Genomic DNA, 26,149 nt, shown 5'->3' with positions numbered 1-26,149 from the left:
GTATGTTATAAACAATCTTGTAACTTGCAGGTAGGTAATCCTCTTTAAAAGTGAGATAAGAGGCTTAGAGGAGCTAAATGAGATTTTAACACTGGTAGGTACCAGGTGACTCTCCAGCCCGCATAGGGTGTCAAATCTGTAATCACTCGCTCTCCAACATACACACCAATCATACGTATTCTTTTGCTTACTACTTGAATTAATACATTTTCCAAGCACATTTACCTATAAAAACAGAGACACAACTCTCTTTGAAAGGTCATTCCTAGAGTTCACAGACAATTTGAGCATTAATAATACAGTCTTATTTGGGAAATATGCATTTGAAGTTTCAAACCTTAAAACTAATTTTATGTATCTATTAAAAAAATCTTTTATTTGTTGGCTTAGTTACAAAAAAGTAAACTGATTTTTATACCACTATCCAAACAATTTTCTCCTGAGTCCCACCCAACAATGAAACTTGGACATTGGGACCTAAAATTGAAGAGGTGATAAGAATGAACATACTATCTTTCCCTCCTCAACCTTATCTTAGCCTTGATCCCTACCTCACTAAGTGGCACCATCACACTTCCAGGTCTGCGTAAGTCAGACATCAGATGGTCATTCTTTACTTCTCTCCCTCACTCCCATATTCACTGAGTTACTGAACTCTACTAATTTTACCCCCAATGTATCTCTTGAGTCCATCCACTCCTTCCTGTCTTCACTAATACGATTTTGGCCTGAGCTACCACTATGCCTGAGTCTGCAATGGCAAATTATCTTGTCTCCTGCACTGTGACAGCATTTTGCTATTTAAACTAATTAAAAAATCAGTTCCTCAGCCATACTAGTGCTCAAGAGCTACATGAGGCCTTGGTTACAGCACTGGAAGGAAGACACAGAACATTTCCACCATCACACAAAGTTCCAATGCCAGTGCCATTCCAATCTCTCCTCCACATTAATGCCAGAGCAACCCTTTTAACATGTGAATCGGATCATCCCTTTCTTGATGCCTTTAATGTTAAAGACTCAAATCCTGGGTGTTTGGAGACCAGGGAGGCCCTGCATGATCTCAACCTTCCCTATGTCATCAATCCTGCTCTCTACCCTCTCGATATATGGCCCTTCTTTTGGGTTTTCAAAACAATTAGACTCCTTCCCACCTCAAGGTCTCTCAAGGTATTGTTCTCTCTGCCTGAAGCGTGCTCCCTGACTCCTCTCCCCTTCCTTTAGTAATCCTTACTCACATTTCATGTATCAGACTACCCACTAGGCTCTCCATGCGCTTTCTCACAGCACACGTTTGCCACATCTGCACTTTCATAAAATGGTGAAATTTGTGTGTGTGTGTGTGTCTTCTCCATGAGATTATGGTTCAGGAGGGCAGGGACTAGACCTGTTACGCTTTCCAGTCCACGTCAACCCCTAAGAAGTATCTTGCACATAGTAGGTACTCAGTAAATAACGACAAACGAGGCCAAATTCTTTTAAGTTAATTTTATTAAGGACTACACCTATGAAGCCTAGAAGGGATATATTTTTAATGTGTGATTTTCTTTTGCAGAAAGCCCAGAATTACAGTTTAAGTTTTATTGTAAAATTAGTATTTTTATAATTCTAGGGTTGATTCTTAAAATAGCAGTTTGACATGACCTTTACAATTTCTTAAATAAACCGCCACAGAAACCTCTGACATTTACAAACTAAACGGACTAAGTACTATCTCATCAATAAGAAGCCTGTTGTTATAAACATGATCACAGGAGACAAATGCAAGCGATGCGTGGTAAAGCAAATCTCTGTTCAGTTACTTTCAAAATAACAGGGACTAAATGAAGTAATAGGAAATGATGGCCATGATTCAGACATGTCCTTCAGAGTTAAGGCAATAAGAGTTGAAAACTAACAGCCAGAAGCAGCTTCATTTTCTTCCCCCTTGGGTTATGATTCTATAATGGAGGAAGATGCAAGCTTGGGCATTTGGTGATTTTTTAAAAAAGGAAAAGGGTTTACATATTTGCTTTAATGCCAGTTAGTTTTCTATTTTTTTCACCTATAAAATTTTTATATTTAGAAAGAATCAAAATAAAGGAACATAAAGGACTATGGACGAGAAACAAGAAAAATTCTTTTTAAATAAGTTAGTATTTCACTCACTAAGCTCCCCCGCCATGTCTGGATGACTATTTGTGTTGGCAACAAAGTCCTGTGTAAACATCTTAGTGGCTGTAAGAGAGAACATCCCTCATTTTATCAGCAGGAAAGGACTGTCTATTAGAAGGAACATATATGGTATTCTTATTCCCAAATGCTCTAAACATAATGTGTATGACAGCCACTCAAATATTATGCTCTTCTATAAAAGGGGCAATTTATTCTTTTCAATAGGAATAGGTCCCAGAAAAGGATGTCTGCTACTTTAAAAGAGAAAAAAAAAAATCAAAAGAATCAAGACAAAAAGGACTATATACTCAATATCTTAACCCTTTAATTTTACAGACTTCATCTGAATGTGAACTTCTCTCTTCAAAGCAATCCCCCAATGATGCTCATTACACCAGATTTTATACATAATACTGTGTTACTATATGTATATATAATAGGGTGTTACTAAACACACACAATGTTGTCTCTGTTAATTGAAGAAGGGTGACAGTTGTTCTGTTTATAGACATGGAACCCCATCTTTGGCCTCAACAGTCATGACATATTATTAATGATCAGGACTAGATGCTGCCTCTCAACCACAACTGAGGAGCAGGAGACATATGGTTCGGAGAGGAAAAACTGAACCATTACTAAAAGCAGAGGCAGAAGGGGTTAGATTGGATACATACTGGATGAGTATTCACAAAATTCAAGTAAACTTCTACTAGCTGTAAGACACTGGGTTAACAAATATGACTAAGCCACTGTCCTCAAAAGTTCTGGATCCCTAGGAAGATGGAAATGTATATGAACCATTAGGAAAAGGACTGTGACAGGAAAGTACCCAGAGTGTTGGGATGGGGGAGGAAGACGGGGGCAAGCAGAGGAGGGGTGGGTGAACAATTCCCAACAGTGTCTTGAAGAAGGCCACGTAGAAAAAAGGGTGATTGAGTTGGCTCTTGGTAGAGTTAGAAAAACAGGAAAAGGGCTTGAGGGAAAAGGCACAAAAGCCAAGACCCAGATATGGCCAAGCAGAACTTGATTAATGAACAAAAAAAAGTGCATCTTCCTTGTGGCTGGAACATTGGATGGGGATGGGGGAAGAGAGGCAGGAGATGCATGAACCCTATTTGTTTTTCCATCAGGAAATTGGCCCATAAGCAATTCAATTACAAAGGGCCCTTTGTGCCAGGAAACATGGACAAATATATAGTACACTGGTGACCCAGAAGGTGAAACTGAGATGTTTCAGAATAACTGACTCTTTTTGTCCTTCTTCATAGTGACCTCTGAATCCTACAACACAGGAAGGAGAGAGCAACTCACAGAGACTTTTAACTTTTGAAATCTTTCATGAGGATAACTTTAAAAATAGTTTTCCTTTCAGAGAATCATATCTAGTTATCTTGAATTGAGAAAGTTACTCAAGTTCTATTTTTCCAAAATATTACGGTGGCCCTCCCATTTTTAACCTCAGTATGCTTTAACACTCTTAAAAATGAATAAGCATGCTGAAGAATTCATTTATGTAATATCTATCAATATTTGGGCTTCCCAGGTGGTGCTAGTGGTAAATAACCGACCTGCCAATGCAGGAGACACAAGAGGCATAGGTTCCATCCCTGGGTTGGGAAGATCCCCTGGAGGGCAGCCCACTCCAGTATTCTTGCCTGCAGAATCCCATGGACAGAAGAGCATGGCAGGCTACAGTCTATGCAGTAGAGTAGGACATGACTGAAGCAACTTAGCATGCGTGCATATCAATATTTACCATATTGGAAATTAAAACAGAACTGAAAATATTTTATTAAAGTAATAATATACCCATTATGTTAATATATAGGCTTTTCAGAAGAATATGCTATATTTTACAAAAAACAAAAAAAACTTAGTGGGCAGACACTGTTTTACATTTTTGCAAATCTCTTTTGCTGTACTAGAAGACAATTGGATTTCCATATCTGCTCTACATTCAATCTGTTGCTATGTGTTGTTCTGGCTGAAACATATGAAGAAAATGCAGCCTCACACATTTGTATAGTTGGAAAGCAAAGAGTATTTTGATAGTCTTTTCAGATAATAGCAGATAATTTTTTTGGTACTACAGCAAAACTTGACAAGTGGTTAAAGTTTCTAACAGTTACAATGTGGAGTTAGAAATCACATCAATGAATTTTTGCACTATTACATTAAAATCCACTGGGCCATCTTGCACTTTAAATGCACTTTTCCTCACACATGATTTTGCAACATCATGCATGGTCATTTGGGACATACTGGTTCCCTGAATTATGCACATCTTCCAGATGATGATACATTTGACTATATAGCATCACAAAAACCATAGTTGTTATATCATCACCAATCTTAGCAGAAGAATCTTTCAGTGTTGGTGAAAGGCATTAAGCTTATGGTGACATGTGCAAATGTTTCAAAATTCTAATTATAAGCTCAAGTTTTATCTTTGGTAGAGACACTCTTCATTATCCCTGAAGCAACATGCTCATTTTTGTGACATCTACCAATTACCCAAATAATCAATTTGTCTTCAGCACTTCTTTCAAGTAAAAACGATGACCCATGAAACAGCACGGCAGCTAGTTCAGTTGCAACTCGAATCACAACACAAGCGCTTTTCTATGAGGTTTTTCATCATGCAGCAGAAGCGTTTTGTGTCTTTTTCATTTAATCATACAGAATATTACAAGGATGTGATCTACTCAGTGATTGAGATTTACTAGAATCAGTAACTGTCTTGCTTCATTAACAGCATTCGTGAGTGAAAGTGGTATCTTTTTATTTGTTGTGGTTATCTGTAGTGAAGGACATAACCACAGGCAAATCTCATGTTACTGCTCTGCATTTTACTGCCCTTTGCAGATACTGAGTTTGTTAGAAGTTGGAAGTTTGTGAAAACCCTGCATTCAGCAAGTCCGGCATCATTATTCCAACACCACTTGCTCACTTCCTGTCTCTGGAACACAGTTTGGTAATTTTCCAATATTTCTAAGTCTTTCACTACTATTATATTTTTTATGGTCAACTGTGATCAGTGATCTTTGATGCTACTATGACTTGCTAAAGACTCAGAAAATGGCTAGCACTTTTTAGCAATAAAGCGTTTTTACATTAAGGAATGTATATTGCTTTTTAGATATAATATTGTACTATTGCAGGCTTAATGGACTGCAGTATAAACATGACTTTTATATGTACTGGGAAATTAAAAAATTTGTGTCACTTGCTTTATTGTGATATTTGATTTACTGCAGTGGCCTGAAACTGAGCCTGCAATGTTTCTGAGGTTTGCCTGTTAGTATCTGGTGTCTCTGACATGATTCTCACCATGGCTTCAGCAGTTTTACCCACTACTGCTTTTGCAACATAACTGCAAATGTCAACACAGTGGAAAGTGTTATTATAAAAATAGCTTTGATTGTGGAGATCCCCTGAGAGGTCCAAAGAACATCTAATGACCTAGCAGACCATGCTTAGGTTAAGTGGCAACCTTGATTGTGGAGTTATGATGTCAATGCCAAGCCTTCCACAGACATTACTAATGCAGACATAGATTTTAGCGCATTTTTTCCTACTAAATTATTCTTTAAGAAAAATACTTGTAAAGTAACAGTGAGGCATACTCATCTAATACCCTATTTAAATATAAAGAAAAAACTTGAGTAAAATCTCAAGGCGTCGCTAACATCCTTGGCACTGCCAGACATCTCACTTAGGACTCTTCATTTGCTTTCAGGTGCTGCTTAATCTACCACTGTTTTCCCCAATCAGCTTGAGAACATTTCTTTCAGCTACTCTGAGTCTTTATAGCCTTGGTCAAAGTCCCTAAGGATCTTAAGTGAGGGCTTCTAGCACAATACTTTCTCCTATGGTAAAGGTAGCTCTCCTGGCGAGAAGCCTTTATCTGCCACCTTAAAACTGACTAAAGAAAAGAACCCTGTTTGCTCCTTCAATTTTCAGCCCTTAAAGATTCAGGCTCCGCTTTCATCCTGTAGCCAAGCAGAAAGAGAAAATGTTATGAAATAGAATGCTCTAACTACTCTGGGCAAATCCTGCTAGTCATTAGCACAAAGGAACACTTTTCTTATCTGCATCATCAGTTTTTTAGAGGCTATCATCCCTGCACTACCCTGACCAGATCTTCCCTTTCTGATTAACACCTTTAAATGTGCTTACAGATGATCAGGCTCACAGTTATGCATGAAAAATAAAACAATCTAGCTCCCCTGGTAACATTTATAGTCTGCCTTATGACAGAAGCTTATTTATGAAGGGAACTTTCCTCTTTTCTAAGGATTCTCCAACAAGATTTGGGCTATTTTGGTGTTCCTTTTCTCTGTTACTAGAACAGTGCTGGGTACTAAAAAGAGCTGAAACAAGGCTTAACTCTTGACTTACATTGAGCCCACTGTCCACTATTGGGATTCAGATAGTTAGGGTAAAGGCCTTCTGGTTTTTCCAGGTTGTTCAGTACTGTTCGAATATTCATTACCTACAACAGAAAATGAAATGTTACTATGAAAAATCTAAAGAAAAAAGTTTGGTGCCATTCTTCTCTTTCTTGATTACATTTTTTCCATGTTAGAATCAAAGTTGATTTAAATGATGCCATATTAGAACAAAGATAGTTGCCACCAGCTTACAAATAATAACAGTAAGTGAATACAGTCACATTGATAACCATATGCAAGACACCATATAAAGAAGTAGAATGTATCAGTGGATATACTGGATAAACAAAGTCATTACTGTTTTGGAGTTTGCATCCAGTGGAGTGAGACAGCTAAGAAACAAATAAATACGTCAAGTGGTAATAAAAGCTATAAAAAATGCAAAAGGGTAATGGGACACAGTGATAGGAGGTGGTGAGGCTGCATTCGGTTAGGGTGCTCTGGGGAGGTTACTGGGAGAGTGTTTAAGCACAAATTTAAAAGAATAAAAGAGGAAGTAGTGCAGAGCAATAGAAGAGTAAGTCCACAAAAGCCCTGAGAAGAGAGTGGGTTTGGCAAGACCACCGAGGCTGGAGGTGAGGAAGCAAAGGTAGCCAGACCCACACTGTGCAGGCTTCTCAAACCATATCTTAATCTGAGTAAGATGCAAAGCCACTGAAAACTTGTATTTTTACAGGATCAGTGTGACTGAGGGGTTAAGAGAGGACGTGGTAGTCAGACAAGCTACTGCACAGTCCAGGTGAGAGATGATGGGTCCCTGAACCAGGGTAAAGCACAGGGGATGGGACACAAAAGATGTCCTGATGGTTTGGACCTGAGGTTTATAAAAGAGAAGAACCATGATAACTTCAAGAGTCCTGGTCTGAGCCCTTGGGTAAACTGAGGTGTCTTTTCCCAGAGAGTAAAGACTAGGGTAGAGGCAGGTGTGAGGCATTTTAAGTGGGACTTGTCTGAGCGACCTCACAGTGAAGATGTTGAATAGGTACTTGGCTACAGAGCTTGGAGTTCAGGGGGCAGCTTGGGACTGGACTTACAAACGTGGAGGCAGTCAGCATACAGATAATACGTAAAGTCATGAGACTGGGGACAATAACGGAGAGAGTGAGAGTAAGAAGAAGAGCCCCCAGTTTGAGTTCTGGGCTTTTCCAGTGTGTAGAGGTTGGGGTGATAAGGAGGATCCAACAGAAGAGACTGAGAAGAAAGCAACCTAGGGGAATACTGTGTGTCTGCCTCCAGGGCTAGAGAAAGCCTCCTGGAGAAGGAAGTGATCCAGTGCATCAACGCTGAGAGGGCGAGGAAGATGCAGAGGCGAGAAAGGCCACTGGACGTGGCAACAGGGTGGCTGGGACAAAAGCCGGGCAGGAAAGCGCTCCAGGGAGTGGGAGTCAGGCGGAGGAGAAAACAGACGCAGACAATGCGTCCAAGGGACTCTGCTGTAAAGGCAAGCAGACAAAGCGGGGTGAAAGCTAGATAAGGGCAGAGTGCTGGGGTGGTGGGTGTGTTTCTTGAAAATTAAAAATCAATTCAACTGCTACCTTGCATTTGTAAAACCGAGCTTAAAAAAGTCTTTCACATGTGTGGGTCACATAGTCCACAAAACACTATGTTTTTGAGAAAAAGGAAAAAATTCAGAGAGGTAAAGTTACTTACTGGAGGTGCAGAGAATCAGACATGTAATTCAGGCCCTCTTGCGCTGAGTTAGACAGTGCCATGAAACAGTGCTTTATAGTTTGGTTACAAGCAATGCTGCATGTAACAACATTTCATGAAGGCTCCATTAGACTTGGTTGTTCTTTCCCACATTCCATATGCCTAAATCTCCCCAGAGAGGATATTTTTTTCCTACAAGTACTCTTTTGCAATGCCGGGTTGACTGGAGAATCTCACCTTATCAGCAAAGATGGGGTTTCCTGATAAGTAGCTCAAGTGCATAAACTCCAAGTGCAGAGTTCCAAATTCTGCCAAAATACTGCTTCCTCCTGAGGCCCAGGGCCAGTTCCTTCCAATCCCACTACAGAAGAGAAGAGAGTGAAGAGTTATGGGTCAGACTAATTTTTTTTTTTTTGTAGTAGAAGCTAAAGAGACAGCTTTTGAATAACAGCATCTTAGCTAACAGATCACTTTATATATTTTAAAATATTCACTGCTCTTTTCCTTGGCTACTGGTTTCAAGCTTTGACCTTTATCTCCAAATGGAAAATTACTTTTGATGTAAGTCAGAAAGAAGTTGTTATGTGCTTGCTGTTGATGAACAAATATTTTAGAAGGTATAGGTGCCACATAGAGATACACACCTATTCCAGTTAGAATATAAAACAAAATCAGACCAAGATACCCCCACCATGTTCCAGATCCCACATAAAGCCTTTCAACATTTTATTTAATAAATAAAAGTCCAGAGGTTTTATAGATTTTACATATAATATTTTCTATAAAACATTATTCTTGGATATAAGACCCAACACTCATTCCAACCCACTTCAAACTTCCTCCCCATTTACTTGATGTCCTTTCTTATGTTTCCCTTCATACAATATTACCTATTCTCTAAGGCACTCATGTATTATTCCATGATCTAGTTAATTTATGCTCAAAAATTTCAACAAAATTATGTAATTAAAATCTGAAAGAGGTCAAACGGATACACTTAAAAAATGATTTCCTTGTGCCTTATCTTAGTGAAATGCTTTTTAGAAAGAGTTAGTCCCAAACATGCACTGACACAAATACGCATAAGTGACTCTTAAGACACGGTCATACCCTTGGGTATGGTTTATTTTTGGAAGTCTATTTAAAATGTCAAACACAGGTGATAATTCAAATAAAAAATAAAGCTAATGATTCTCCTGACCAATAGATTCCCTTCCAGAAACTGAAAATCCATATTTTGGTTTTCATTCAGGCTCACGTTTATTGTATACCTAATATGCAGATGACACCACCCTTATGGCAGAAAGTGAAGAAGAACTAAAGAGCCTCTTGATGAAGGTGAAAGAGGAGAGTGAAAAAGTTGGCTTAAAGCTCAACATTCAGAAAACAAAGATCATGGCATCTGGTCCCATAGATGGGGAAACAGTGGAAACAGTGGCTGACTTTATTTTTCTGGGCTCCAAAATCACTGCAGATGGTGACTGCAGCCATGAAATTAAAAGACACTTAATTCTTGGAAGGAAAGTTATGACCAACCTAGACAGCATATTGAAAAGCAGAGACATTACTTTGTCAACAAAGGTCTGTCTAGTCAAGGCTATGGTTTTTCCAGTAGTCATGTATGGATGTGAGAGTTGGACTATCAGATCAGATCAGATCAGTCGCTCAGTCGTGTCCGACTATTTATGACCCCATGAATTGTAGCACACCAGGCCTCCTTGTCCATCACCAACTCCCGGAGTTCACTGAGACTCACGTCCATCGAGTCAGTGACGTCATCCAGCCATCTCATCCTCTGTCGTCCCCTTCTCCTCTTGCCCCCAATCCCTCCCAGCATCAGAGTCTTTTCCAATGAGTCAACTCTTTGCATGAGGTGGCCAAAGTACTGGAGTTTCAGCTTTAGCATCATTCGTTCCAAAGAAATCCCAGGGCTGATCTCCTTCAGAATGGACTGGTTGTATCTCCTTGCAGTCCAAGGGACTCTCAAGAGTCTTCTCCGACACCACAGTTCAAAAGCATCAATTCTTCGGCGCTCAGCCTTCTTCACAGTCCAACTCTCACATCCATACATGACCACAGGAAAAACCATAGCCTTGACTAGACAGACCTTTGTTGGCAAAGTAATGTCTCTGCTTTTGAATATGCTATCTAGGTTGGTCATAACTTTCCTTCCAAGGAGTAAGCATCTTTTAATTTCATGGCTGCAATCACCATCTGTAGTGATTTTGGAGCCCAGAAAAATAAAGTCTGACACTGTTTCCACTGTTTCCCCATCTATTCGCCATGAAGGGATGGGACCAGATGCCATGATCTTCGTTTTCTGAATGTTGAGCTTTAAGCCAACTTTTTTACTCTCCACTTTCACTTTCATCAAGAGGCTTTTGAGTTCCTCTTCACCTTCTGCCATAAGGGTGGTGTCATCTGCATATCTGAGGTGATTGATATTTCTCCTGGCAATCTTGATTCCAGCTTGTGTTTCTTCCAGTCCAGCGTTTCTCATGATGTACTCTGCATATAGGTTAAATAAGCAGGGTGACAATATACAGCCTTGACGAACTCCTTTTCCTATTTGGAAACAGTCTCTTGTTCCATGTCCAGTTCTAACTGTTGCTTCCTGACCTGCATACAAATTTCTCAAGAAGCAGATCAGGTGGTCTGGTATGCCCATCTCTTTCAGAATTTTTCACAGTTTATTGTGATCCACACAAAGGCTTTGGCATAGTCAATACAGCAGAAATAGATGTTTTCTGGAACTTTCTTGCTTTTTCCATGATCCAGCGGATGTTGGCAATTTGATCTCTGGTTCCTCTACCTTTTCTAAAACCAGCTTGAACATCAGGAAGTTCACGGTTCACATATTGCTGAAGCCTGGTTTGGAGAATTTTGAGCATTACTTTACTAGCATGTGAGATGAGTGCAATTGTGCAGTAGTTTGAGCATTCTTTGGCATTGCCTTTCTTTGGGATTGGAATGAAAACTGACCTTTTCCAGTTCTGTGGCCACTGCTGAGTTTTCCAAATTTGCTGGCAGATTGAGTACAGCACTTTCACAGCATCATCTTTCAGGATTTGGAATAGCTCAACTGGAATTCCATCACCTCCACTAGCTTTGTTCGTAGTGATGCTTTCTAAGGCCCACTTGACTTCACATTCCAGGATGTCTGGCTCTAGGTCAGTGATCACACCATCGTGATTATCTGGGTCATGAAGATCTTTTTTGTACAGTTCTTCTGTGTATTCTTGCCATTTAAAGAAAGCTGAGTACAGAAGAATTGATGCTTTTGAACTGTGGTGTTGGAGAAGACTCTTGAGAGTCCCTTGGATGGCAAGGAAATCCAACCAGTCCATCCTAAAGGAAATCAGTCCTGAATATTCATTGGAAGGACTGATGCTGAGGCTGAAACTCCAATACTTTGGCCACCTGATGCGAAGAGCTGACTCACTGGAAAAGACCCTGATGCTGGGAAAGATTGAGGGCAGGAGGAGAACGGGACGACAGAGGATGAGTTGGTTGGATGGCATCACTGACTCAATGGACATGGGTTTGGGTGAACTCCGGGAGTTGGTGATGGACAAGGAGGCCTGGTGTGCTGCAGTTCATGGGGTCGCAAAGAGTCGGACACGACTGAGCGACTGAACTGAACTGAACTCTTTGCCAGGGACTACAGTAGGACATTAGGTTCCAAGGATTTTTATAATGAAGAAATCACTCTTAACTGCCTTCTAGTATAATGGGAGAGAAAGACCTAAGCATAAATAATTCTAATCACATACTATAAGAGCCAAGTTAAATGTGTGGAGTGTTCTGAGAGCCCAGAGCCAGGACATGCAATCCAGCATGGTAGTGATCAAGATAGCTTCTTCAAGAAGAGTCTTGAGTTGATTCTTGAAGGGTAAGTAAGGAATAGTGAGGGAAGAATGGAGAGAGAATCCAGACAATGAGAGACTCATAGCAGAAGGGCTAGCCAGGAACTGGAGGTAGCTCCAGAGATTGGTAAGTCGGGGGAGGGGAAGGCGGGAAGGAGAGAAGGCTACAAGGTTAAGTGGAAGCTGGCACCCCACTCCAGTACTTTTGCCTGGAAAATCCCATGGACGGAGGAGCCTGGTGGGCTGCAGTCCATGGGGTCGCAGAGTTGGACACGACTGAGTGACTTCACTTTCACTTTCATGCATTGGAGAAGGAAATGGCAACCCACTCCAGTGTTCTTGCCTGGAGAATCCCAGGGACGGGGGAGCCTGGTGGGCTGCCATCTCTGGGGTCGCACAGAGTCGGACACGACTGAAGTGACCTAGCAGCAGCAGCAGCAGCAGCAGCAGCAAATCTTGGAGGCTAGAGAGCCTCTTGATGAGGGTGAAAGAGGACAGTGAAAAAGCTGGCTTAAAACTCAACATTCAAAAAACTAAGATCATGGCATCTGGTCCTACCACCTCATGGCAAATAGATGGGGAAAAAGTGGAAGCAGTGACAGATTTTATTTTCTTGGACTCCAAAGTCATTGTGGACAGTGACTGCAACTATGAAATTAAAAGAAAGTTACTCCTTGGAAGGAAAGCTATGACAAGCATATTAAAAAGCAAAGAGTTCCCTTTCTTGACAAAGGTCCGTCTAGTCAAAGCTGTGGTTTTTCCAGTAATCATGTATGAATGTTAAGAGTTGGACCATAAAGAAGGCTGAGTACTAAATTGATGCTTTCAAATTGTGGTGCTAGAGAAGGCTCTTGAGAGTCTCTTGGACTGCAAGGAAATCAAACCAGTCAATCCTAAAGGAGATCAACCCTGAATACTCATTGGAAGGACTGATGCTGAAGCTGAAGCTCCAATACTTTGGCCACCTGATGCAAAGAGCCGACTCACTGGAAAAAACCCTGATGCTGGGAAAGACTGAGGGCAGGAGAAGCGGGTGACAGAGGATGAGATGGCTTTGAGCAAACTCCAGGAGATAGTGAAGGACAGGGAAGCTTGGCGTGCTGCAGTCCACAGGGTCACAAAGAGTCGGACACAACTCAGCAACTGATCAAAAACAGCACCTGGAGGCTTGTGGATTTGTCGCTTTCCTCTTTTTTTAGTTGGCTCCACTGACATACTGCTATTGGTGGGCCCTAGGTTTCCCACCTGCTTTGTTTTTCATCTTGGGCATTCACAACCCTGGGTAAACCCTTCTGTTCCGTCACTGCTTCTGCTGCAGGGCTTCTAAGGACACTCAAGGAAAATAATGACGACAAACTGGTATCTGACACGGCATGCCTTCCTCTCATTCCCTGTTTCTTTTTAGAAAAATCTAGGTTTTGTTTCTAAAACATAGACTTATATAGTAAACCTAATAAAAAGAAATAAAAGACAGAGATCTGAAAATATTTATTTTAGAAAATGCCTTACATTTACTAACTTCTGGGACTGAGAGTCAGTTTTTATTTTCATGGTTGGCTTAGGTAAAAGGAATGGCCAGTCATCCAAATAGGATGAACAGCTACTTTCAAATTTTATTAACATATGGCAAATGCATAGAGTAACTGGTCATTAATTTGCTGTCATGACATATTATTTTTTTATTCTAACCGTTTCATCACTGACCAAAGTCAATAAGCCTATTTAGCAAAATTACAAATTTCCATGTTCCAGAGAATCTATAAAAAACAAAGCTACAAAACCAAGCAAGAGGGAACAATGACTTCATGCTAGAGAAGGAAGAGGACGGCACGTTTCCAGATCTTCAGGGACTGGTTCAAATTCAGGGTATCAGAGGGTGTGGGAGGGCACTCAGATGCAAAACGAGCAGTACAGGTTCTAAATAAAATTCAAATTACTTTTGTATGCAGGTATTTGCTCTCTGCTATTAATGTGGTTAATCAAGAGAATATCAGATACACACTGAAAATTTTTCAATGTGTTAAAAGATAAAGATTTTAAAAAGGGTTATACACACACACACACACATATATGTTCTCTCCTTCTCTGTCTTTGCACTCATTCGTATCAGAAGGAAAACAGCACTGTATCACTAATTATATAGGAAGCAAAACATTAAAAGCACTAGCAAAGGATATGTCATATGAACAGAAAGGAAGCTGGGCTTCAAATGCATGTATTATGCTTATATGAAAGTATAGTTTTGGTTGCCATTCTTTCAACCTACAAAATTAATATATTTCAGTAAAATTATAAGATCAATGGTTACACTGGCTCTTAAATGTAAGTCCTGAAAGGGTTTCAAGAAGTCAGATAAGGCATCATTACATCTTTATATTAAATAACGTCAAAATGAATTTCATTTGAGAGAGCAAGGGATTTTAAATATCTTTAACTTTAGTTCTGTTGTCACAGTAAAGGAAATCATGTTCTTTATTTTTATTTTACAAGCACTAATATTTTAGAAAAGTGTTTTAAAGATAAAATAACAGTTTGTGCTCAGAAACTATAAATTCCATAAGGCAAGCATGAAAGGAAAGAATATTTAAATACTGCCAATCCTGTTATAGTGACTGCATATTAAGCCAAAATGATGACTCAGCATATGGAAATACATACACAGAAAGGCAATTAACATGATGTGAAGAGCTGCCAAGTGTTTGGTTCAAAGAATCCTAGAACAGAACTTCAAACTTTGGTATCATCCTAATTTCATTTATTTCTATTTCCTCCAATCTTCAGTTCTTCCATTTTAAATTGGAGTATTATTTAATACATGTGTCTCAACTTTTAATTTAAAACATCACAATTCTACAAAGGTAATAATTCTTTGAAAATAAAACATCACATTAGAAAATAACTGATTTTGGCAACCGCAATTAGAAACATGTCTTTTAAAAAACTGAGTTGCTATGATTCTTTTGAAAATGTGGATTACTGTTTTGTTGCTTTAGAGACTGTAATTTGAATGTAGTTTATTAGCAGCTGTAATATACTTCCTCATTCGACCGCACTCGAAAGCAAGAAGGTATAATTATTTACTGAACTTATAACTCTGATAAAGCAATGGGCATTATGTGGTTCCCTTCTCTCTCTTGGGAATAGTTAACAGCACCAAAGAAAGGAAGTACAGTAGTAATGATGCTATTCTACTCACGTTTGAATCCTGTGAGATTCAACTCAAAAGAGATGCTAACTCTTTCGCCAGAGCTTATAATGAATCAAGTAGCTGGAGGATTGCTCAGGATTGATGGTATACCCCCTCAAATTAATCTTAAATCCAGGTACCTGAAGTTGTATGTTACAGTCACTTCCCAGACACAATTTAGAACATTAACAAATGCACCTGTTTTCTTAATATCATCAAATGTAACAAAGAATTTATAGACCTAAACAATTTTAAAAAACTGCCAGATGAATATACAAGCAAAACATTAAATAGTTACAAAGTCCTGCTACAGACTTTAAATTTACTCTTCCTTGCTGCCTGCTCTTCTTTGTAAAATGGGAAATGGGCCAATAAAGAAATTTCTTGAGGATTCTTGCCTGAATAATTTCTGATTAGCTGATTAGTAAACAAACTCTTTCAAGTTCACAGTCCAAAATACAGCTTATTCCTTGGGGCTATAGAGTTAACAAGTTTTGGAAGAAAAAAAATTTCCCATGTTCTATATATCATGGTAAAGCTTTACTTATGTTTGCAAATGAAGGGGGCACACAAGGATATTTAATTCAGAACAGCAGACAATCCAATATTATTCCTTTTGGATTTTAGCACAAATTAGGAAAAAATAATTAGAAAGTTCATGATGATTGTTTCATTTAAACGTATTCCCAAAGCTAACTGATTTCGAGACTAAGCAATTTCAGCTTCACTTATTACAAATGCTTCCTTCCTGCAAAGGTTCACACAGTGCTGATCTTTCAAGTTTCTAGCCTAAGACCTCATTAAGACTTGGACTACAATTCCAGGGACTAAGACTAGTCATGATTCCACTGTAGCTCATGCACAGAAGTTCTGATTGGGGAGCACTGATCTCCTTAGGGCTATCCTTCCAGGGAAAGCTGTCTTAAAGGGCAGTCACTTGACTGAATTAATTCATAATCCAATACTTAACTGTTTCTGAATAGTAGCATGTGGATTATACGGCTAAAGAATTTTCATACTTGAAATTTTTTAACCAAGGGCCCATCGTAACTTTTTAAAAATTATCCAGATCTTGTTCCACTTTGCAGGTATTTAGTTTAGACAGAATTGGAACTGAATAGCTATTATTTTAGTTTATTCTCACCCTCAATACTGCTATCCTTGTACTTGACTATCTTGGATTGGAGGATAAGCTCAGGGCTACAAAGACTGAGGTGTTAAGTCCTCTCTAATTCCATAACGAATTTGCTCTCGAGATTCAAATATGCTAAAACTCTGTTTTCCAGCTGCTCTTTGGGTAAGGCCCCCCTGCTAACCACTTTCAACAGACTGAAAATAAGCTGAATGTAGTTTCTTCCCCATTATGGGGCACATGGAATATCCTACCATTAGGTCAGGGAACCCCACCAAAAGGCAGTACTAATGAGAAAATATTCCAGTGACTTTAGGATGTGTGAGCATGCTCATATATTTACTTTATCATACTTAAAAAAAAATCATATTCTACTTGTTTGCTTTAAATATACATTACATTTTTTTTTTCACAGACATTTCCCATGTCAATCAATGTACATCATTGTTGTTGTGGGGTATTGAATGCATAGTATCTGACTGAATGGATATATTCTACTTTACTTAAATATACACCTACTGACTCAATGGACACGAGTTTGAACAAATTCCGGGAGACAGTGAAGGACAGGGAAGGCTGGTGTACTGCAGTCCATGGGGTTGCAAAGAGTTGGACGTGACTGAGCAACTGAACAACAACAACCCCTACTGATGGACGCTGAAGCTAATTTATTTTTTATTTATGATTTTACCACTATAAGTAATTTGCTGGTAAGTGCAGACCTTTGATAAAGCTAACTTACTTTTACATAAAAAATGCTGACATCAATTCCAGCTGGAAGCTGTTAGCTTGTCTAAACTGCTAATGAGGATGGGCTTGGGAATGTATACTGGAGGCATATATGTCCACTGTTTACAGAGATATTTCTCCTTACCAAGTGGGCTCGTTACATACCATCACATTTGGTAGCTTCTAGAACTCTTGGGGTAGCTCAAATCCATTTGTTATAAATCCTCACGTTAAGTCCTTTAAAATTGGAGTGGTGGAAGTTACAGACAAGGACTCCACATCCAGACACTTTTCTAATAAACCTCGGGGTGGAACAGAAGCATAGGATGTTCCATCTTCCAAATGGCAATTCACTAATAAAATTAATAGTTTGCCAGACATTCCTTTCCTTTGATTTCAGATATAATTATTCCACTACTGTAAGAGTTTAACATATAACATCATTCCAAGACATTACTTAAGATCCAAGACGACAGTCAGATTTGATTATGTTTGTTATAGTGGCCAAGTTGTGTCTGAGTCTTTGAGACCCTGTGAACTGCAGCACGCCACGCTTCCCTGTCTTTCACTATCTCGTGGAGTTTGCTCAAACTTATGTCTACTGAGTTGGTGATGTCATCCAACCGTCCCATCCTCTGCCACCCACTCCTCCTCCTGCCCTCAATCTTTCCCAGTATCAGGGTCTTTTCTAATAAGACAGCTCTTCACAACAGGTGGTTGGAGCTTCAGCTTAAGCATCAGTCCTTCCAATGAATATTCAGGGTTGATGTCCTTTAGGATTGACTGGTTTGATCTCCTTGCAGTCCAAGGGACTCTCAAGAGTCTTCTCCAGCACCACAATTTGAAAGCATCAATTCTTTGGTGTTCATTCTTCTTTATGGTCCAACTCTCACATCTGGTACATGACTACTGTGAAAAACCATAGCTTTAACTAGACGGACCTTTGTTGGCAAAGTAATGTCTCTGCTTTTTAATATGCTGTCTAGGTTCGTCATAGCTTTTCTTCCGAGGAGCAAGTGCCTTTTAATTTCATGGCTGCAGTCACCATCTGCAGTGATTTTGGAGCCCAAGAAAATAAAGTCCGCCACTGTTTCCACTTTTTCCCCATCTATTTGCCATGAAGAGATGGGACCAGATGCCATGATCTTAATTTTTTGAATGCTGAGTTTTAAGCCAGCTTTTTCACTCTCTTCTTTCCCCCTCATCCAGAAGTTCTTTAGTTCTTCACTTTCTGCCATTAGAGTGGTATCATCTGCGTATCTGAGGTTGTTGATATTTCACCCAGAAGTCTTGATTCCAGCTTGTGAATCATCCAGTCTGGCATTTCACATGATGTACTCTGCACAGAAGTTAAATAAGCAGGGTGACAATATATGGCCTTCACATACTTCTTTTCCAATTTTGAACCAGTCTGTTCTTTCATGGCCGGTTCTGTTGCTTCTTATCCTGTACACAGGTTTCTCAGGAGACAGGTAAGATGGTTTAGTATTCCCATCTCTTTAAGAATTTTCCACAGTTTGTTGTGATCTAGACAAAGGCTTTAGCATAGTCAGTGAAGCAGATGTTGTGTTGTAATTCCCTTGCTTTTCTATGATCCAGTGAATATTGGCAATCTGATCTCTGGTTCCCCTGCATTTTCTAAATCTATCTTGTACTTCCAGAAGTTCCTGGTTCACATACTGTTGAAGCTGAGCTTGAAGGATTTTGAACATTACCTTGAGAGCATGGGAAAAGAGTGCAATTGTATGGTAGTTGGAACATTCTTTGGCACTGCCCTCTCTTCTGCCTTGCATTGTATGGGTCTATGGCTCATCTTGGGGCTTCCCTTGTAGCTCAGCTGGTAAAGAATCTGCCTGCAGTGTAGGAAACCTGGGTTCAATCCCTGGGTTGGGAAGATCTCCTGGAGAAGGAAATGGCAACCCACTCCAGTATTCTTGCCTGGAAAATCTCAAGGACAGAGGAGCCTTGTGGGCTGCAGTCCATGGGGTTGCAGAGTCGGGCACGACTGAGTGACTAACACTTACTTATGGCTCATCTACAGATCAAGACAAATGAAATCAGTACAGACCCCAAGTCTTTGATTCTCTGTATGCTATACAATAGTCTCTTTCCATAACCAGAATGGCCAGGATTTCTCCCTTCTACTTGATTCTAAATCCTCAGGGAGACAGATTTTGCTTTATGCGCCTGTGCAACCTCAAAGTCTAAGGCACTGCCAAGAAAGAGAGGTGCTCAGTTCAAGTTTCATGTAATAAAATTGAAAAAAAAAAAAAAAAACAAACATTAGCTAAAGGGTGTTTTTATTGCCTCCTCCCCCTAATTTATATAATCCTACATTAGTGTCACCATACACCTGCCCTCTTAAAGCCAAGTTAAGAAAAAACATATTCGCTGGGTTAATCATATAGTTTTCTACTATATACTTGAGGTAGTCTGAGGTTGTGATTTCTAAGAACTTAGAGGTGAAATGAGGAAAGTATGGACAGTATGGTAAATTTTTATGAAGGCTAAATTTTATTCAATTTAATGACTTTTAAATTCTGAATCTATGACTTTCCTATTTTTGTGATGTTAAGCATGTCTTTTTCTTTCTAAATGGAATAATGATAGGAGGTAATTTTCCTTTTTGTTTTCTTGAGCATCTTTTTTTTTTTTTTAATGGAAAAAAAAAATGCTGGCAATGTAAGGCTGGTCTCTCAATAACTGGGGAAATTTTCCTCGGTCCATGAAAGCTAAAAATTTGGCACCACTAATTCTAAGATACAAAGCTACATAGCAATTACTACTGGAAAGCTATCAGTTACACCAACAAATGGATGACATCAAGGTAATCAGGGCTAATAATAACGCATTCTTTTAAGTAACATTAGGTAAATTTAGATATTTTTCTTACCATCTAATGGAAATCTAACTAGCCCAAAGAAACTAGATGGTTAGTTAAACTACTTTGTCATTTGAAATGGTAGTTTTCTTAGTTTTGAATTTTTACATAAGAAGTATCACACAAACAAAAATGTGTGTATAGCTTGTGGGAAGAACAGACAGACTATGGGATTACTCTGAACAGATGCTGGAGAATAAAGCTACCAGCTATTGCATTCTCATTTTCCTGCCTTCTGCCTACAACGTATGCTTCCAAGACTGTGGAAAACAGTGTTATGAAATAGTGTGGCAACTAGAGGTTTGAAAACACAAAGATAAGGAAAAATTATGACTAAAGAATAAAGAGGACAATAGAAATAAAGAGGAAGCATAAATTGTTGAGGAAAATTCAGCAATAAAGACAGATGTCCTCAACGGAACATTACCTACTACAATGAAATCAACGTCTGTTCTGTTCTGACTCTCACTGACATCCTTATATAAAATTGTGCTAAAGAATCATCTGTGTATAATTAGCTATATGCTGCCTGGTGACACGTTCTCTGTTATTTATTTTTCCGCATGCTGAAATTCATCTCTCTAACCAGAAAACAGAGAATAAGATCCACAGGGGGAAATAAAACTGTCTTTTTTTTTTTTTTTTAAACCACCACCACCCCTTCAAAGAGATACTCACATAGTAGAGGCCATAATTTGATGTTTGATGCATTTATATATTAGGGCAACAAATCCACTTCTAATATTACTGTAATCCAAATTCTGAAAGTATTCTGAGTAAGGTTTATTATAATTAAAATATTTTATATGTATTGACACTTTCAGTTTATGTTTACCTTTAATTTACAAGTGTGAATATTTTCAGTAATTAAGATTCTTTCTATTATAGGAAAAAAATACTAAAAGAAATGTAACTTATCTCCTAAAAACTTTCACAAAGTAAAAATAATCAAAATGGGTAAACTACATGCTCTGAACCGTTGGTAGTCTCCTAATGCTAATACGAACATTCACAAAATATTTCAAAATACTAAGCAAATAGTTGGTGGAACTTTGATAGTAAAACTGTTTCCCAGTAGAATATTCAAAATATGAGCACTGACAAACATAACTAACTTTTAAAATCTATAATGTGTGTTAGTTCTATAAAATGCCACAATGAACACATGAGTATAATATTTTGAGACCATCCAGTCATATTTATTTTACCATTAAGGAAATAATCAGATAAATGAGTGCCATCACAAAAATGTAGCTTTTGATAACTTTAATGTTAGAAAACATTATGAAATGCTAAAATGAAAATATTAAAATAGCATTTCAAAGTTAGAAATAATAGCCACTCTCATTTTATCTATTTCCGTAGTTGCTAAGTCATGTCCAACTCTTTGCAACCCCATCAACTGTAGCCTGCCAGGCTCCCCTGTTCAAGGGATTCTTCAGGCAAGAATACTGGTTGCTATGCCCTCTTCCAGAGGATCTTCCCAACCCAGGGATCAAACCCAGGTCTCCTGTATTTCAGGCAGATTCTTTACCATCTGAGCCACCAGGGAAGCCCAAGAATACTGGAGTGGGTGGCCTATCCCTTCTCCAGGGGATCTTTCCGACCCAGAAATGGTTAGGCTTTATATTTCATATAAGGTTCAGTGCAAACATGATGGCTCAGAGAATTTTACGTAATTAATAGGCCCCAAACACTGCTCTTTGGATCTTCCCTGTAACTCAGTTGGTAAACAATCTGCCTGCAATGCAGAAGACCCAGGTCAGGAAGACCCCCTGGAGAAGGAACTGGCAACCCACTCCAGTATTACTGCCTGGAGAATCCCATGGACAGAGGAGCCTGGCAGGCTATAGTCCATGGGGTTGCAAGAGTTGGACTTTGTGACTAAATCACAACCAAACACTGCTGTTCTTAACCCACTGAGGATAGGGTTTGGTGATGTTATGAAAAGAATATATAAGAAACAGAGGAATCTGGAATGAAAGGGGAGAGGCAAGACTTAGGACAATCTATATTAGACTAAGGTAAGACTAGACTTTTCAGGTAGATCTGGTCTGAAATGAGCTGTTGTGAAACAAAGCAATGAACTAGTAGGGGGGATTCCAGGGTTTTATGGATTGGGGTTACTCTTGGTACAAAATAAGTCTTAGAGTTCTGATGAGTGTCATCTTGTCCCGTGAATGCCAATTTAAAAACAATCACGATGTTTATGGTCTCTTCCCTGCCGCCCTCATTCAAAATGAAAATGCTCTCCTAAGGTCCTTGGGAAAAATGTACTTTCTTGGAATTTAAGATGACCTACTTCAGTTAAGAGTAGGATTCCAATGTGGAAAATGGCACAATTACCATGTAATGTTAAGCACCAAGAAGAGAATAAAACAAGCTGATGTGACAGAGTCTGATGGGGAGCCTTTTTAGATGAGTTTTTTGGGAAGAGCACGTTAAAGAGGAGATTTCCAAGTGCAGATGAGCAAGATAAAAATGAATCTGTCAGTGAGGACCTGGGAATGGTTTCTGCAGGTGCCCTAAACGGGGACATGACTCTGCAAAGTATGAAAACAGAGGTTGGTTGTGTGGCTGTAGTGACACGGACACTGGAGAGCTGACAGAGGGGCAGATCACCCAGGACTGGTAGGACAGAGCAAGCAGTGACTTATTCTAAGTGCAATGGGAACTCATTCTAGGGTTTTAAATAGGAAGTGATTTGCATTATTAAAGTTCACGCTGGACACTGTGGAAGAACGGACTATGGGAAAGCAAGACTGGAAGTAAGCGAGCAAGTGCAGGCATCCAGGCAAGATCAAGACGGTGGCCTGCACGGGTGCTGGCAGTGGCCACGGACAGACGTGGAGGGATTCAGGCTGTGTCTGAGGAAATGGATTTGGGGATGAGGGAAGACCAGAATTAAGGCAGATTTTTAATTTTTTGGCTTTAGCAGCTGAGGGAATATTGATGCCACTTAAGATGCAAAAGACTGATGTAGGAGCAGCCATGATAAAATATGAGCTCTCTTTTTCAGAGTTTGCTATAATAATCATCATTTATAATTAGAAGGACAAAGCCAAATTTGATCATTTTAACTTTCCTTTTTTAGTTTTTTTATAAAGATCAATTTACGCAATTTAAGGAACTTTTACAATGCTTTTTCTGAACTTTAAAAATTATGAAAATAACATGAATATGGCAAAAAATTGAAAACACAGAAAAGAATATGTAATCAAAACAAAATTTGCATCATTTTCTAAGTCATAATTCTAACGGACAGAAGAGCCTGGCAGGCTACAGTCATGTCTGACTCTTAGCGACCTCATGGACTGCAGCCTCCTATCAGGCTCCTCCATCCATGGCATTTTCCAGGCAAGAGTACTGGAGTGGGGTGCCATTGCCTTCTCCGACTGAATCCCTACCCCCTTGTAAATGTTTCCCACCTATCAATCTTAGTTTACCAGTGTCTTCCAACCGCATGCATACAAACATACAGATATATATCTATATAGATATATGTCTCTCAAGGATTTGTTCTTTTCAATAAAAGAGATTACTTTATATACACTATTTTGTGAGGTACCTGTCTTAATTAACAGCTTATCACAGACACTTTCTGGGATAATCATTTTTAACAGCTGCATAATAATATTCCATAAAATGGATAATCACATTTCATTAAGCCAGTCCTCTACTGATAAACAGGTAGAGCTCTTCAAATTTTTAAATACTGCAGTTATGCCATGTTAACCATCCATATTCATACTCATGCTTGTAGGAATAGCTTTTTACACATTAAGAAAACTTGCTTTTTATCTAGCATGTGTTTTGCTAATTTTTCCCCAAGTTGCTGTTTGTCATTTGATTTTGGCCATTTTTTTTGCTTTATTATTTTTATTTAGTAACATTTTCAATTTTCCCCCTATATATTTAATAAGTTCTAGCTTCTGTGCCCTATCTATAAAGTCTTCTCCCTCCAAAATTATGCTTTAAAAATCCTGAAAATCTGGGCAATAAATCCTTTTTTAAAAAAGTTAGATTCAACAGTGAAAACCAAAGTATTATTGTATATAAGTAAGAATAAAATTTACATTTTTTAACTATAAGTATTTTTGTTTCTTAGGTCATGTAATACTTTAAAAAAACTGTATTAGGCTCACCTGTTCAATAGTTTAGCTAATTATAGCTATTGAATATTTAAGTTTCTAAAGTTAATTTTCCTCAGTATTTTTTTGGATCCTACTGCAAATTTAGTGATTTATTTCTTCCTTATAGAGATTTAGTAGTTTCATCAATATTTCCTCATTAATAAAGAGAAAAAAAGCTGCATTTAAATGATAATGGAGAACATTTTATCCAGAACAACAACGGACAGGCTATAGATAAATCAGAAAATGGGCCACAAAATCTTTAAACCTTATGTATTTAGAGAATTTGCAGGTGTAACCATAGCCAAGGCCCTTAAACTCTCCAAGGCAGCCATCTTTTGCTTTTTAAAACAAAGTGACACCTGTGCAACCCACCTCCTATGATTTCAGTGGGATCACATGGGATAACACACATGAAAGTGCACAGAAAACACAGGGTTTAGCCCAGAAAAGTATTTTTATCTTTTGCATTAAGCAACTGACATTTAGCTAACCAAAAGAAATCTGTTTTGGGTTTTTTTCTCTTCAATTTTAGAGATATGTACTCAATAAAAATAAATTAACCAAATGTTCACTTGGAGATAGAAACTATAACACAAGTAATAAGGAAACAAAATAAGGCATTCCCAAAACTTAAAAATGTAACAAATTACAACCATTAACACCCAACTTCCTTAAAGCAATTTAATTGCTGTAAAGCTACCGAATAAGCAGCACTTTAAGAAAGCTCTTATATGTTGCAAGTCCTCTAGAAAAAGGTAATTCCAAAAATATTTCCAGGAGTAAGAGACAACTGCACAGACCTATGACATATATATAAGAAAACACAACAATCCCTGAGTGATTCCTCCACCCCCACTCCAGCGCCAGCCAAAGGTGAGAAATCTTCATTCGTTCTGGACAGGCACAGTATATCCCTTGTGCAAGCTGGATAAATAATCAATCATGAGTCTTTAAGGAATCATTTTAAAAATTCACATATTTATAAATATCCATATACACAGCAAATTATTAGAATTATTCTCATAAACTATCCCCTGCCAAAATAGAACTTATACAACAACATCCATTTTAGAATGATTTCCAAAGCTTACCAGAAAAATCTTTCTTAGGCCCAAACTTGCTCATTATGCTAACTACTTTACTGTAGTAATGTGTAATGTCTGTGAAGCGTATTATGATTTCCAGAGCTGCCGATCTAATCAACTGTGAATCAGTGGGTTAAACCCACTAGAAAGTTTAAAGTTTAATTTTAAAGGGTAAAGATTTGATAACTCAAAAATTTGTTTTAATTGGCAAGTTTGAAGAGTCATTGGTATAAATAATTTTTTGAAGTTAACCTCAATTTTTAATTTAAAATTAAACTTACTTTCATTAAACTTAACTTTGCAAGCGAAATAGTTTAAATTTCATTCTTATTAGAAATATCTGTAAATAATGAAGCACTGCAACCAATGTCAAAAACAACAGTCTTTCACAGACTTTTATTTTTGACATTGGTTACACTGCTTCACAGACATATTGGTAATTCACACTTAAAAAAAACAAAAACAAACGTATCAGACTAGAGGTAAATTCAGAGAAGCGAGAATGGCAAAAAGGAAGTGGTAATCAACTTCACCTGTGGAAAGCAGAAGAGACTCTGGTAATGCTACAATAAGATAATTAAATTTTTATTCACAGAAAAATGAAATAATATGAGGCTCCTAACTCATATCCTAAAAAGCTAAATGAGGTGCTGGCTGTAAAAATGACTTGAAAGCTTCATGTTATCAAATTGTAATTGTTCTGTTTATTCTAATTTTTAAAAAGTGGTCCTTACTTGTTTGTTTAAAAAAAAAATAAAAATAGGCAATGGGCGCTACCTTTAAATGAGGGCGGACTGGTAGGAGGTTGTTTATATAATTAAGTTAATCTTTACAACAACCACATAGGTAATATTACCTTACTGTTTACCAAAGGA

At 38.4% G+C, this 26,149-nt stretch overlaps 1 protein-coding gene across 1 annotated transcript in view; it reads right to left on the bottom strand.

Annotated features, from left to right (window-relative positions):
• The window catches only part of MAN1A1 (mannosidase alpha class 1A member 1), a 173,205-nt gene that overhangs the window by 18,243 nt on the left and 128,813 nt on the right, over positions 1–26,149 (bottom strand). The window contains exons 7-8 of the mRNA XM_070376354.1: positions 8,496–8,619; positions 6,556–6,649 (exon numbers count right to left, since the gene is read on the bottom strand). Coding sequence (XP_070232455.1) covers positions 6,556–6,649; positions 8,496–8,619 — 218 coding nt within the window. The remainder of the gene's footprint in view (positions 1–6,555; positions 6,650–8,495; positions 8,620–26,149) is intronic.

Source organism: Bos mutus, chromosome 9 (assembly GCF_027580195.1).
Source record: "Bos mutus isolate GX-2022 chromosome 9, NWIPB_WYAK_1.1, whole genome shotgun sequence".
NCBI lineage: Eukaryota > Metazoa > Chordata > Mammalia > Artiodactyla > Bovidae > Bos > Bos mutus.
The sequence above is the reverse complement of the archived record's forward strand: the minus strand, read 5'-3'. Positions and strand labels throughout refer to the sequence as shown.